At 38.9% G+C, this 15,152-nt stretch overlaps 1 protein-coding gene across 3 annotated transcripts in view; it reads right to left on the reverse strand.

Moving 5' to 3' along the window:
* KIAA1958 (KIAA1958 ortholog) overlaps window positions 1–15,152 on the reverse strand; it is a 103,209-nt gene that overhangs the window by 19,685 nt on the left and 68,372 nt on the right. For all 3 annotated transcript variants that reach the window (XM_011992449.1, XM_011992448.1, XM_011992447.1), the window contains one exon: window positions 3,585–3,757. In XM_011992449.1, coding sequence (XP_011847839.1) covers window positions 3,585–3,757 — 173 coding nt within the window. The remainder of the gene's footprint in view (window positions 1–3,584; window positions 3,758–15,152) is intronic.

Genomic DNA, 15,152 nt, shown 5'->3' on the forward strand with positions numbered 1-15,152 from the left:
CGCCTGGCCTGCTTCTGTCTATAGGTTCTTACTGGTTTAGTGCATGGTGTTGCCCTGTGAGGAGGCCCAGTTAGACTGTGGGAATATGGGGACAAGTTGTTCCCATCTAACATCCAAAAGACTGCACCCATATGAGTACTCCAAGTGAGACCAGTAGGGGAGGTACTCAGCTGAGCTCAGCACAAAATGCTAACTCACTCATCAAATCATGAACAAATAAAATGGCTGTTGCTTTAGGTCCCTATATTTTTGAGTGGTTTGTTATGGAGCGGTAGATGACCAGTACACACCCTATTTCTGTAACCTGATCTTCTGTACCCTTTGTACTCTATTTTCCAGCTTCATCGAGCTTTTTGCCATAACTAGAAACCATAAGGCCTTTTCATGCTACTTCCTCTGCCGAGAATGCTTTTTTCTACTAACTGTCTCTATTTGGAAAATCTCTATTCATTCTTCCAGAATTAGCTCAAATTTGACTTTCTACATAACTTAAGCAAAGTTATTCTCTCATATGGGATCCCATGGCACTTAATTTAAATTTTTGTTATGGTCCTTTCCATGTTGTACATTCTCTTATCTAGTTTATGTCTATCTCTTGAAGTGGACTGAAAGTTCCTTGAAGACAAGAACTATGTTTCATTTATGACTGGGTCTTTAACACATACCAGAAGTCCCAAAATATGTGATTGGCACTGTATAACCATGGGTTAGGCGGGGACAGTGGCTCATGCCTATAATCCCAGCACTTTGGGAGACTCAGGTAGGTGGATTGCTTGAGCTGAGTTTGAGACCAGCCTGGGCAACATGGTGAAACCTTGTCTCTACAAAAAATACAAAAATTAGCCAGGCATAGTGGTGCATATCTGTAGTCCCAGCTACTCTCATAAGGCTGAGGAAGGTGGATTACTTGAACCCCGGAGGTAGAGGTTGTAGTGAGCCAAGATCACACCACCACACTCCTGCCTGGGTGACAGAGTGAGACCGTCTCAAAACAAAACAAATGCATTAAACCAATGAATTAACCTAGTGTCAGGAGAACCAAGCTGACTTAAGATACAGAACATTTTTCTTAATTTCCACAGAATACCACAAGTTTCAAAGTAAAATCAGAGCCAAAGCAATTCCTCGAGAAATGTCAAGTCACAACACTTATATTGTTTGCACACAAAAAACAGTTCATTCTGGCCCGTGGTGTTTGCCTCCTTAGTTTTCTCTGACTCAGTTTTAGTGGGTGATTATTCTCCCAGGTTACTAAGGTCTTCAATCGATTATAAAGACATTGCAAGAAACCATTTTCCTTTAGTAACCATTCTGAATTGATTCACCATGTCAAGACTCACTATGGATGATAAAATTGGCTTCCTTGATGTAAAAATGACTAAAGAGAAGTCAGAGACTGGTCATGGGGCTGATGACACCAAGTGGGAAAGAATAAAATAAAAAAAAACTGGGCTGGGGATGGAGGCTCATGGCTGTAATCCCAGCACTTTAGGAGGCCAAGGCAGGTGGATCGCTTGAGCCCAGGAGTTTGAAATCAGCCTGGGCAACACAGTGAGACCTTGTCTCTAAAAAAATTTAAAAATTAGCCAGGCATGGTGTTGCACGCCTGTTGTCTCAGCTACTCAGGAGGCTGAGGTGGGAGAATCACGAGCATATTTTTTTATTTCTTCAAGTTCTTTTTGCTTCACATTCATTGATTTTAGACTTTCCTTGATAAGCATTTAAAGCTAAAATTTTTTTCTCTATAGATATTTTAGCTACAACTCACAAATTCTGATAAGTGGTGATTTAATTTTCATTCAGTTCAAGACATTTTATAACTTCCTTTGTGATTTCTTCTTGGTCCTTTGGTTATTAGTAATATGCTAACTTCCAAGTACTGGGAACAGTCTAGTTAGATCTGTAATTAATTTATAATTTAATTTGGCCAGGCACAGTGGCTCACACCTGTAATCCCAGCACAAATATAATTGCTCTGACTCTTCAAAAAACCTGAGCACCTACGTTTTGGATGTTTCCCTTACAAGAGTATTATCATATGACTCTGCCAGGAGCCAGGGTATGCTACCTACCTAGAACCGCTTTAGGACCCTTTCAGGTACTCTTTTTCATCAAGGATTCATCAGCTCATCTTCCCTTTTTTAATAATGTTATCAACATATGCTCTCAGAGAGGACCCTGCCTTTCATATGTGCTTACTGGTCACTGCTTCTGTTGCACTTTTTTTTTTTTGGTCCCATGGATGCTGCCCTGTCTGCATGTACTGTAGAAAGGCCCCTCACACTATGTAGTGTACCATGGTGCCAGAAGTAGAAAGCAGGGTTTCCTGCCCTATTTCATCTGTTGTTCATTCCCTAAGCACATCACTCAAACCTGGAGATCTCACTTGCTCTTGGGCTTCAACTATGACATCCATTTGCAAGACTTTTCAATGTATACTTCCAGCTTTAACAGTTCCACCATGTTTTAAGTTCCACATTCCTAATTCTTTGTTGACCATTTCCATCTGCACATCTGATTTAGATTCAATGCAGTCAAATCAAAATACAGTACCTTTATGTTCTATCTCCACATGTCCAAGATTTTCTCCTTCGATTTATAAACCTCAGGCATTTCAAGTTGGATGAGTTTTTCAGTTTTCTTGTTTGTTTTTTAGAGGCAGGGTCTTGCTATGTTGCCCAGGCTGGAGTACAGTAGCTATTTACAGTCACAGTCATAGCACACTGTAGCCCTGAACTCTTGGGCTCATGCAATCCTCCTGCCTTAGCCTCCTAAGTAACTGGAACTGTTACAGGTGTGTGCCAGTACCCCTGGCTTTCAAGTTGGAAGAGATTTAAGAGCTCATTTTACAAAGGGGGAAATGGAGGACCAAGGACATTAATTAACTTTTTGCTCATCACTTCCAATTATTTCCCTAAAATACCACTTTCATTATGTTTCTTCTCTCTCAAACAACTTCAGTGGTTTCCCTTTTGTCTAATCCTTAGGATGCTTGCAGATTTTCTGGTCAGAGTGTTTTCCCTACTACAATAGTCCCTGTCTCTGCCCCTGCAATAATCCTTTCAAATAAAGTCTCTCCTTAGCAAAACCAAAACAAGATATTTCAGTGATTTTCCAGTGTTCACAAGATTTTAGCCTGGCACTTAAGGGTTATCAGAATCTGGTTTTATTGTCCATGATACCAAGATATGAGGCTTCTGCTGTAGGCAAGTGAGTCTGTCTCCCCAAATTTGATTCTTCCTCACATCCCTCAGCCTAGAAGGCTCCTGTCCTCATCTAATTCTACTGAAATCCTACCTTTCCTCAAAAAAAAAAAAAAAAACTTAAATATCAATTATCTCTCCAGTTTTACCAAACTGAAATTAATTTACCCACCTGAACTTTTCAGGCATTTCCAATCTATAAATTCATAAAATGCTTGTTACATTCTGCTTTGTGTGTGGATTTTTTCTATTTTATGTTCTTCCAAAGTTTCCCAAGGCAGAAAGCCACCGTTCTGTGTTCCCTACAATGCTTAGCACAGTGCCAGGCATTTGGAAGCTCAGTGAAGTTGGCTGAAAGAAGTAAACTCAAGAGTCCCTTACCTTGGTGATGTCTGTGTGGTCTTTGAGCCCGTTGGTCATGCACCAATATCGCCACACATTCAAGGCGTACCGCGTGGCTTTGGTAGTATTTGGGCTTACTGCACTGGTACACAGATCATTCAAGTCATCATTAATATTAAATACAGGAAATTTGTTGAGCTTAGTGGAATAAGCTAGAAATAAAAACAATAAAAGCATTAAAATAATTTGCCATTCCCTTCTTTAGAGAATTATATCTCGGGATGCTAAAAAACAGAAAACTCTAAAAGACAACACCTTAAAACATGAAATGTCTATGAAAGTATATGTATATCTATATCTATATCTATATATTAGAATAAGTAGGAAAAATACTTACAGCATGGAATCAATGCAGTAAGCTTGCATTTAATCCCAACTATTTTACCATATATACTAGCTTATGTACTAACGCAGGCATTCCAATAATAGAAGTATAAAAATAAATGCTGAAAATCAAACACTGTTCTATCTAAAATTTTCACTGAAAAAAAAAATAGCATTTCAATTCACAACAACAATCAAAAGAAAAGGAAGAAAGAGAAAGCAAACAAAAAAGTAGATACCCTCGCACATGAAGACCTATCATTTATTTGTAATTTACATTTTCAAATGTCTTGTGTGCCATCCTGGGCCGCCTTGAAGTAAATGGTGTTAGCTCTTTTTTTTGAGACGAAGTTTCGTTCTTATCGCCCAGGCTGGAGTGCAATGGCAGGATCTCAGCTCACTGCAACCTCCGCCTCCTGGGTTCATGTGATTCTCCTGCCTCAGCCTCCCAAGTAGCTGGGATTATAGGTACCTGCCATCATGTCTGGCTAATTTTTTATATTTTTAGTTTCACCATGTTGGCCAGGCTGGTCTCAAGCTCCTGCCCTCAGGTGATCCACCTGCCTCGGCCTCCCAAAGTGCTAGGATAACAGGCATGAGCCATTGTGCCTGGCTCTGTGTTAGCTTTTTTTTTTTTTTAAGTTTTGTTCACAAAATTGATAGAGGGGATTAAATCCTGATTCCACAACCCATCAACTAGCTTTGAATCAGAAGGGAAGGTCAAGTGAGAGAAAAATGATAGGAAGAAGGGAGGAATATTTCAGAGGGGCTCACATCTCCTCAGAGGAGAGGGAACATAGTTTAACTTGCCATAATTACTTCAGATAAAGACAGGTCTCAACATGTCCACTTTAAGTGTTGGTTGCCAAAGGGATAACTAGCTCATAACCCTTAGCTGGCTTTTCTTAAGACCCTGTGGTCTGCTAAAACCAGGCTTAATCTGTTCAAATTGTAAGTCAAGGTAGAGCATCTCAAAGTAAAAATACTTCATCTAATAGTTCTCACCCTCTCTGGACTATTGATGAATGTATTCAAACAAGGCGCTAACTGGCTAGGGCTGTGGGAAACAGCAAAATGAAAAGTTAATGCAATGACCAAGGTGAACTGCAAATTGAGTTCATTTTACCTCCCTCACTTCACCTTTCACTGCTCCCTCTGAGCATCTCCTCTATATCAAACTACCAGGCCTGCTGTCCCCAGGATCCATCCATCTGCACCAGGAAACCCACACTACACCTTCTCCATGCACTGCCTGAGCAATCTTCACATGGTTTTTGTTTTGTTTCGTTTTTGAGATGGAGTCTCACTCTGTTGCCTAGACTGGAGTGCAGTGGCATGATCTTGGCTCACTGCAACCTCCGCCTCCCAGGTTCATGCGATTCTCCTGCCTCAGCCTCCCAAGTAGCTGCAACTCCAGGTACCCACCACTACACCTGGCTAATTTTTGTATTTTTAGTAGAGACGGGTTTTTGTCATGTTGGCCAGGCTGGTCTCGAACTCCTGACCTCAGGTGATCTACCCACCTCCGCCTCCCAAAGTGCTGGGATTACAGGCGTGAGCCATCGTGCCTGGCCTTCACATGGTCTTTGTGCCAATCAAAATACTGTCTTTTTTTTTCAATTCGAAATCCACTTTTACACAACCTTTCCTCACACTCACCCAACTCCCTTATCCTCTTCTTCAGTTTATGCCTCACATTTGCTTTACTATTTTTTAGGAGTGTGTTCTCACTGTGTCCAGAAGGTCTCTTCAATTGGTTTGCATGCCCCTTAAGACTATGTCTTTGCTCTTTCAATCTCGATCCTGCCAAGGACTGTTGAATGCACTCTGCTTTAATAAATGTTTACAGCAAGAGAGGAAGAAAAAATGCTGGAAACTATCTGAAGCAACTGTGTCATGAAGTAGACTCCTCTCACCACCCCATCAACCTGGATAACTCCTATTACTTGTGGGACTTGCTTGATAATAATAAAAGGACTCTTGTATAAAGTTTATTATTGTTATACTTAGCACTAACTGAATGCCTACTATATGCCAAGAGGTTTTACATAAATTGCCTATAATCCACAAGCAAGTCCTTTGTTATTCCTGTTTTCGAGGTAAGGAAACTCAGCCTCATACCTGTAACTTCATACATTCACTCATCCAATATTTACCAAGGTACCCTCTCTGTGCCAGGCACTGGGCTGTTTAAGTTATGAAGTTAGTAAGGGGAAGAGCCAGGATTTGAACCTGGGTCTCTGACTCCATGTTTGAGTTACCACGGTGAAGGAATCAGTTACTATAAGGATAAAATTCTCAGTAAAGAATGCAATTTAGATATTAGCTTGTGCTTATGAAAAAATACCTTAGTTCCCCAAATGTACTCAGATGAACCTTCAATAAGAATAACTAAGTCTGCTTTGTTTAGATGACCACTATTGTTTCAAACACGATTAAGTTAATTATTACATTAAATAGTTAAATAATTTCTTTTTAAAAATTTTCTTAAAATCACAGGACAGAGACTATACACCGAAAATGGAAACCTAAATCCCAGAACACAGTGAAACAAATAAAGAATACTTGTCTGCTTATATAATGGGACAGAAATTATGTGAAAATGATTAAACGACGACATATATGGTTCGTTCATGATTATATTTATGGATTAAATTTCATTTACTTAATAAACTGCTTTCAAAATTTTGGAGGTAGGAGTTGTGTTATGCTGCTGAGGATATTTTTAAAAGACTATATTGGTGAAGAAACAAACAAAGGTAATAACTTATAACCTCATACAGGAAAAAGAGGGGACTACTGAAGGAAGACGTGAATGATTTTTTCCACCAGAGGACAGGACAAACCCCAAGTGCAAGATGAGGAGGAGCTGGGTGTGAGAGAGAGAAGGGACTGTGAGGTCGTGGTAGTGTAGGCTGCGGATGCCCTTACATCATCTACCATCAGCACAAGTGCTGGCAAGTACAGCTGTGTGAAGTGAGGGATGTTTGCTGTGGAAGTCACCCTGAGGGACAGAGAGAGGAAACGGGACACTGCCTCAGGTAACTCTGGGCAGTCCCACTGGACACGGACAAGGGAAAAAGCAAAGCAGCTAAGAAAAGCAAAGAATTCCCTGAACGCCGCCATCTCTCAGGTAACACCTTCCTCGTGTCTATCACTGGGACAGTTCCAGTTTCCCAGCTTGTTGCCAGCTCAGGCATCCCGAAGGGAAGCCTATCCATGACCATTTCTTCAGCCACTCTCATAGCTGCTTGAAGTCCACTTGCAGAACCCTGTGCTCAACCACAGCCTGCAGAAATGAGCTCCATCCAGGTGTTATCAGACAGGAGCCTTTAGCAATAGCTAAGGAAATCCCTATCAATTACCATTAATGATCAATCTAGACCTGAATTCTAAAATGTGAGTACATAAGCATCACTTGGCAATGGGGAAAACCAGTAGTGTGACAGTCACCAAGCTATGCAAGCAGAGAAGCTAATTCCGCATTCCCTACTCATCCCCCTGAAAGGAGAGTTAATCCGGAAAACCCAAAGACAAAAAATTAGACATTACAAATATATCATTAGCGATTTGAGAGGATAACATCCTTAAAATAAGAAGAGTCTTTACTGGAAAAGGAAAAATAGGAAAACAAGAAAGATCCTGGAAATTTAAGATGATTGAAAAAATATATTTTAAAAACAACGGATGAGCTGAGTACTAGAATGAACACGGCTAGAGGCAAATTCGTGATCTAGAAGGACTCTTCCCTACAGGGCAGGCAAAAACATTAAAAGATACAAGGGTGAAGTTAAGAGATATAAAAGACAGATCCTGGAGACTGAATATCTATCTTAAGAATTCAAAGGAAAAACTTACAAGGATGAAAGAAATAATATAAGGAAAGTTCCATTAATCAAAGAAAGATCTGAAACTTTAGGATATTAAGGTTCATGAACTGTCAAATAGAAATACTGAAAGAAGACATACATGTAAACATATCTTGGTGAAACTTCCAAAGTCTAAGAACAAGGAAAAAATTCTACAATCTTTTCTGGTAGGCAGAAAAAAAGAAAAAAGCCACCAAGAGGCACTACAGCTGTCAACATAGTGAGAAGAATCAGATTTCTCATCTATAACACCAAAGGGTTAAAAAAAAAAAAAAAAAAAAGACATAGTCTCCTCAGAGTTGTGAGGGAAAAAGACTGTAAATGAAGAAATGTATTACCCACCTAAAGCAGCATTCAAATGCTAGGGCAAAATAAAGATATTTTCAATCATAAAAGAAGCAGCATCCAAGCACACACCTTATCTTTAAAAAAATTAGTTACAGATAACTGCCAGCAAAATGAAAAATGGAAAGAACAAAGGGGAAAACAATAGGGCATAAGACATAACGAGGAGCAAACATTTATTTTTAACATTCAGTAATGTGGCAATAAAGCTGAATACAATTGTTAAGAAAGGACTGTATACTGTATGTAAAATATATCTCATTGAAGTTTTTTGTTTTTTAAAGAATTGTGAAATACATGAAGCATAATGGAATACAATCTTGAACCAAAAATCCAACACCTGCAATCTATCTAGCAAAAGTTAGAACAGGTTAACAAAAGAAATAAAGAACCACGAAAGAAAGCATGATGTATAGGAAACTTAAAATCATGCACGTGGAGGGCTTCCACTTTAGGACTATGATGAAGTCGCTGGTATTATACTCTTCCTCCTGCTGAGAATCAACCTTGATAAAATCCACTGGAACACAACCAAACGAATCAGAACTCAAGAAGCAAAAATCCCAGAAATTAGGGAAATGCATAGAGGTGATTCTTGCTCTGGTCACCATGTTTTTCTCTTAAGGCATTTGTGGAGCTGCAGTGCAGGACACAGAACCCAAACAGAAAGCAGCAGCCTGAAGTCTACAGCAATCTCAGTGGAACAGGTACATGAATATTCAAGTACAGGGCTACCAAGCAGCCAGCCAACACTTGAGAGACTGAGATCCTGGAGGAAGGAAACCACAGAAAAATGAGTCAATACTCTGCATATAATTTTCCTTCCAGAAACTGCTGATCCTAAGCCACATATGGAGAAATGATACAGAGAAGCCAAGCAGAAAGAAATCACCAAGAGGCAATTGTATGGCACTGAGGAGTCAAAAACAGTAATTCAGGTGGGGGCCTTCCAAAGAGGAGAGATGCCTTGGACAATCCCACTTTCATTTGAAATCCAGGAAGGGCTTGACTGTAAGAGTTACAGAAACTGGAAATAGATCAGTCTTGACTGCATTAAAGTGATCCACCCACCTTACATGCTGCCTAACAGAAATTTAAATCTTTTCTTGAGGAAGATAACATCTTCAAAAGTTTTCATACACAGTAGTCAGCATTCAATAACAAGTTAACAGGCACACCATAAAACAAGACCAAATGAATGAAAACTAAGAGAAAGATCAGGCAATACAAATAGGCCTACAGATAACATGGATTATTTAAGTTCTCTGACACAAACTTACAAATAATTTGAATATGTTAAAGAAAATAATGAAAAGACAGAGAATTTTACTAGGGCACTGGAATCTATTAACAAAATAGAAATTCTAGAATTATTTCCTTTTTCTATTCTTGTTCCTCTTCTTCCCTTTTCTTCCTGAACTATGCACTTTTAAAGTGGTTGGTAGGGCAGGATGAGGTAGACATTTATACCACAGTATGTGTATATTGAAGGAGATGCAATGGCCTCTAGTAAGGGCATGGAGGGCATCTGCATAGGAGAATTGCCCAGTGAGGTGTGTTGGAACTTCACTAGGGTGAGAAAGATCTTACATTATGGGGGCAATCTGGCAATCTGGCAAGCAGTTACAGGGCTTGAGTCAAGAGAAAAAAGTATCCACGGAGGAGCAGCCTGGTATGTGGTGCCATAATCTGAGCAGGTTAAGAAGGGCATCCATGCAGCAGGGGGAGGTGTGAGGAGAGGTCCTGTGTGAAGTCAGGGCCTGACTGGGGTGAGTAGGCCTTCCATGCATGGGGGTGACCTGGTATGAGGTGTCATAGCCTAAGCAGCATGAAGAAGGTTTCCATGTAGGAGGGTGTCCTAGGATGAAATGTTAAAGCTTGAATGGAATGAGGCAGGTGTCTCTGGTTGGGAGGATGGCCCAGTGCAGGGCGTTACAGGTTTAGCAGATAAGGATGGCATCTGTGTGTACGTGGGTGGCAGAGCACAGTTGGGTGCTGGACTCTGAGTAGGCAAGGAAAGTCGAAGACTGAGGAACAGGATATAACTAAATGCAATACATGATTCTGATTAGATCCTTTTCCAATAAAAGACACTGTTAGGGCAACTGGCAAAACTTCAATAGGAATAGATGTTTAGAGGGAAAGAATGCATCAGGGTTAATTTCCTAATTTTGATGATTATATTATGGTTATGCAGGAAAATGTCCTTATTTGTAGAAAAATCACAGGAAATCACTTGCAGGTGATGCTACATCAGGCTGGCAACTTAACTTCAAAATTGGTTGAGAAAAAAATGTTCTCTGTAATACACTTGCAACTTTTTGGAGTTTAAGATTGTTTCAAACTTTAAAAATTATTAAAAAGGCAATAATGAATTGATAATTCAATAGATGGGTAACAAGCAGGTGTAACACATATAACAGATGATTTGTGAACTGAAAGGTCAATAGAAAACAAATTGAAGCCAAGAGAGAAAAGAATATAGAAAACATAAAAAAGAATATAGAGAAAATAGCAAAATAGACATATGGGACATAGTGAAATGTCTAATATATTTGTAATTAAGAGTCCCAGAAAGAAGAAAGAATGGGGAAGAAGTAGCATTTTAAAAATATTGGGTGAGAATTTTCCAAAATAAAATACCTCAGTCTACAGATTCCAGAAGCTTTCCTAACCAAGCCAAATAAATACAAGGAAAATTAAATGTAGGCACATAGAATAACAATGCTGACAACCTAAGTCAAAGAGAAAATTTTCTTTTTCTTTTCTTTCTTTTTTAGAGACAGGGTCTCACTCTGTCACCCAGGCTGGAGTGCAGTGGTGCTATCACAACTCATTGCAGCCTCGTGCTCCTGGGTTCAAGAGATCTTCCCGCCTCAGCTTCCTGAGTAGCCAGGACTACCAGCATGCACCACAATACCTGGCTAATTTTTAAATTTTTTGTAGTGACAGGGGTTTCACTATGTTGCCCAGGGAGGTCTCAACTTCTGCTTCAACCGATCTGCCTGCCTCAGCCTACCAAAATGCTGATATTATAGGTGTGATCTACTGTGCCCAGCCTTTTTTATTTTTCTTTTTCAACTTCCCACATAACACCACATTAAGAGAAAATTTTATTGTTTATTTTTTTGAGATGAAGTCTCTCGCTGTTGCCCAGGTTGGAGTGCAGTGGCATGATCTCTGCTTACTGCAACCTCTGCCTCCCAGGTTCAAGCGATTCTCCTGCCTCAGCCTCCCAAGTAGCAGGGATTACAGGCACGCAGCACCATGCCTGGCTAATTTTTGTATTTTTATCAGAGACGAAGTTTCGCCATGTTGACCAGGCTGGTATTGAGCTCCTGACCTCAGGTGATTCACCTACCTTGGCCTCCCAAAGTGCTGGGATTACAGGCGTGCACCACTGCACCCAGCCCAGCATAAGAGAAAGTTTAACAAGAAACTGGAAAGAAAGGACAAATTATCTTATACAGCACAACATCAGACTGACTGATTTTTCAACCGAAATGATGGAAGTCAGAAAACAGATGATCTCTTTAGTATGCTAAAATAAAATTACTATAAGTCTAAAATTTATACTAAGCAAAGTATCCTTCAAAAATAAAGGTAAGGCCAAGTGCAGTGGCTCATGCCTGTAATCCCAGCACTTTGGGAGGCTGAGGTGGGCAGATCCCGAGGTTTGGAGTTTCAGACCAGCCTGGCCAACATGAGGAAACCCCATCTCTATTAAAAATACAAAAATTAGCCAGGCGTGATCACGGGCACCTGTAATCCCAGTTACTCAGGAGGCTGAGGCAGGAGAATCACTTGAAACCAGAGGAGGTTGCAGTGAGCTGAGATCACACCACTGCACTCCAGCCTGGGCAAAAGAGTGAGATTCCGTCTCAAAAAATAAAATAAAATAATTAAGTAAAATGCAGCTGCAGTCACACAAAATAATGAGCAAATTCATTGTTAGCAGTCAAGTGCTAAAAAATAAAGGCAGATGTTCAGGCAAAAGGAAAAAAGATGGCAGCAAGTTAATGGACAAAAGAACTGAAGAATACTGGAAAGTGTGAACATGTAGGTGACTCTCAATGAATAAGCTGTTTAAAACAATACTGTTGATGTCTTGTGGGGTTTTCAATACATACAGAATTAATATTATAATAACATAAATGAGGGTAACTAAAGCTAGTTTTGAAAAGTTCTTGCATTGTCCAAAAAATGATGAAAATGCAAAATTAAAGCAGACCTTAATAATGCAAGAGCACATGTTTACATCTGTATGGTAACACTGTAAGAATAATAAAAGAATGTGTAACTTATAGGTTGACAGAGGAGGAAAATGGGATAAAAAAAGACTTGCTTAATCAAAAACAAGGCATAAAGAATACATGGAACCAAAAAATGTAAGATGATAGATCTAAACATAAATATATCCATTATTATAGATATTCCAATTAAAAGATAAATGTTTTCAGGCTGGGCAAAGGAACAATATTCAGCTATCTTCTCCTGGGGGAAAAATATAAGAACCTTACACATAAGAACAAATAGAACATAAAGATTCAAAGCAAAAGGATGAAAAAAGTTATACCATAGGAACAATAAGCAAATGAAAGCTGGTATACCTATATACTAACTGACAGACAAAACAGACTAAGACAAGAAGTATTACTAGAAATAAAGAGGGAGGTTTTAAAATTCAGCAGGAAGGTATATATAACAATCCTAGATTTTTGTATGGATCTGGTAACAACGCCTCAAAATACAGAAAGCAAAAACTGAAAGAATTAAAAATAAATAGGCAAATCTATGATTAAGAGATTTTAACATATCTTTTCCCACAACTGACAAAACAGGGAGCAAAAAAATAGTATAGATATAGATGTGAACAATGCAAATATCAAACTGAACTTAATTGATACATGAAGAACACAACTGCAGAATACACATTTCTTCAAGCGTGTATGTCACCTTTATCAACATAGAAATGCTGGGACATAAAGCAAGTCTCAATATTTCAAAGGATTAAATAATTCAGAACATGATTTCTAATATAAGTAGAATAAAATGGAAATCAATTACAAGAAGATAATTTGACAAGCAATTCTATACTTCTAAATAATAAGTATATTATTTAATATAATATAAAAATATAATATATGTATAGTATATATGTAACAATTCTTTCTGGTAAAAGAAAAAAAATCAATGAGAATTAGAAAATATTTCCAACTGAATGATAATGACAATACATGTCAAAGTTGTGGGATGCAGTTATTGCCTAAAGAGAAAATAATAGCATTTAGTGCACAGACTACAAAAGAAGAAAAGTTGAGTATCAACTGTACCAAGAAATTTATAAGAACAATAAATCTATCCAAAAAAGTAGAAGGAAACACTACAATTAAGAACGTAAATCAATAAAATGAGAAATAAATGTATAATAAAAACTAATTAAGAGATGGATTTGAAAAGACTATTAAACTAGCAAGAAAAAGAGAGAAGGCACAAATTATTGCACCAGAAATGAAGAACATGTTAATTATCACTATAGATCCTACAAATAGTAAAAAGACAGTAAAAAGATACTATGAATAACTTGACGTCAATCAATTTGAAAATTGGGATAAAATGGACAAATGTCTAGAAAAGCCACAATTCACCAAAACCGAGTAAGAAACAAAATTTGAATAGTCTTATACTACCCATTAAAGAAATGGAGGCCAGACGCGGTGGCTCACGCCTGTAATCCCAACAGTTTGGGAGGCCAAGGCGGGCGGATCACTTGAGCTCAGGAGTTTGAGACCAGTGTGGGTGACATGGCAAAACTCCATCTCTACAAAACATTAAAAAAAAATTAGGCAGGTGTGGTGGCATGCGCCTCTGGTCTCAGCTATTTGGGAGGCTGAGGTGACAGGATGGCTTGAGCCTGGGAGGCAGAGGTTGTAGTGAACTAAGACTGCACCACTGCACTTTAGCCTTGGTGACAAAGCCAGACACTGTCTCAAAAAACAACAACAACAAAAATACACACACACACACACACACACAAGAACCAAAATAAAACTTCAGGTTCATATGGGTTTCACCAGTAAATACTTTCAACTGCCAAACTCTGCTAGTGAACAAAAAAAGAGGGAACACTCACTTCTTTTATAGGACTGCATAACTTTTCTATAAAAATAAGCAAAGAACAATACAATAAAAGAAAATTATAGGCCAAATGAGCTCAAAAACACAAACACAAACATCTTCAACACACTATGAGAAAATGGAATCCCTACCTCACATCATAAACAATTCCAAATGGATCATGGCTTCAATGTGACCAGTAAAACAATAAAGGAAGAAAGGAAACAGGAGACCAGCTTTATGACCATGGGATAATCACACATTTTTAAACAGGACATCAAAATCACTACCCCTAAAGTAAAAGATTGATCACAATCACTACCCCAAAAGTAAAAGGTTGATAAATTGAATTCCACTAAAATGAAAATTAGACATTCATCACAATGCAGCATTAAGAGGTGAAAAGGCAAGCCACACAGTGGCAGAAGATGTTGTAGTACACTTATCTGAAAAATCATTTAGAAGGACAAACCCCCATGACATAAGTTTACCTATGTAACAAACCTGCCCATGTACCCCCGAACTTAGAAGTTTTTTGAAAAGGAAAAAAATCATTTAGAAGGGAGACAGTCCAATTAAAAATGGACAAGACGGCCGTGCATGATGGCTCACACCTGTAATCCCAGCAGTTTGGGAGGCCAAGGCTGGAGGATCACCTGAGGTCAGGAGTTCAAGACCAGCCTGGCTAACATGGTGAAACCCCATCTCTACTAAAAATACAAAAAATTAGCTGGGCGTGGTGGTGTGCACCTGTAATCCTAGCTGCTTGGGAGGCTGAGGCAGGAGAATTGCTTGAACCCCGGAGGTAGAGGCTGCAGTGAACTGAGATCGTGCCATTGCACTCCAGCCTGGGCAACAAGAGCAAAACTCCATCTCAAAAACAAACCAAAAA

This window comes from Mandrillus leucophaeus, unplaced genomic scaffold (genome assembly GCF_000951045.1).
Source record: "Mandrillus leucophaeus isolate KB7577 unplaced genomic scaffold, Mleu.le_1.0 Scaffold410, whole genome shotgun sequence".
NCBI classification, from domain to species: domain Eukaryota; kingdom Metazoa; phylum Chordata; class Mammalia; order Primates; family Cercopithecidae; genus Mandrillus; species Mandrillus leucophaeus.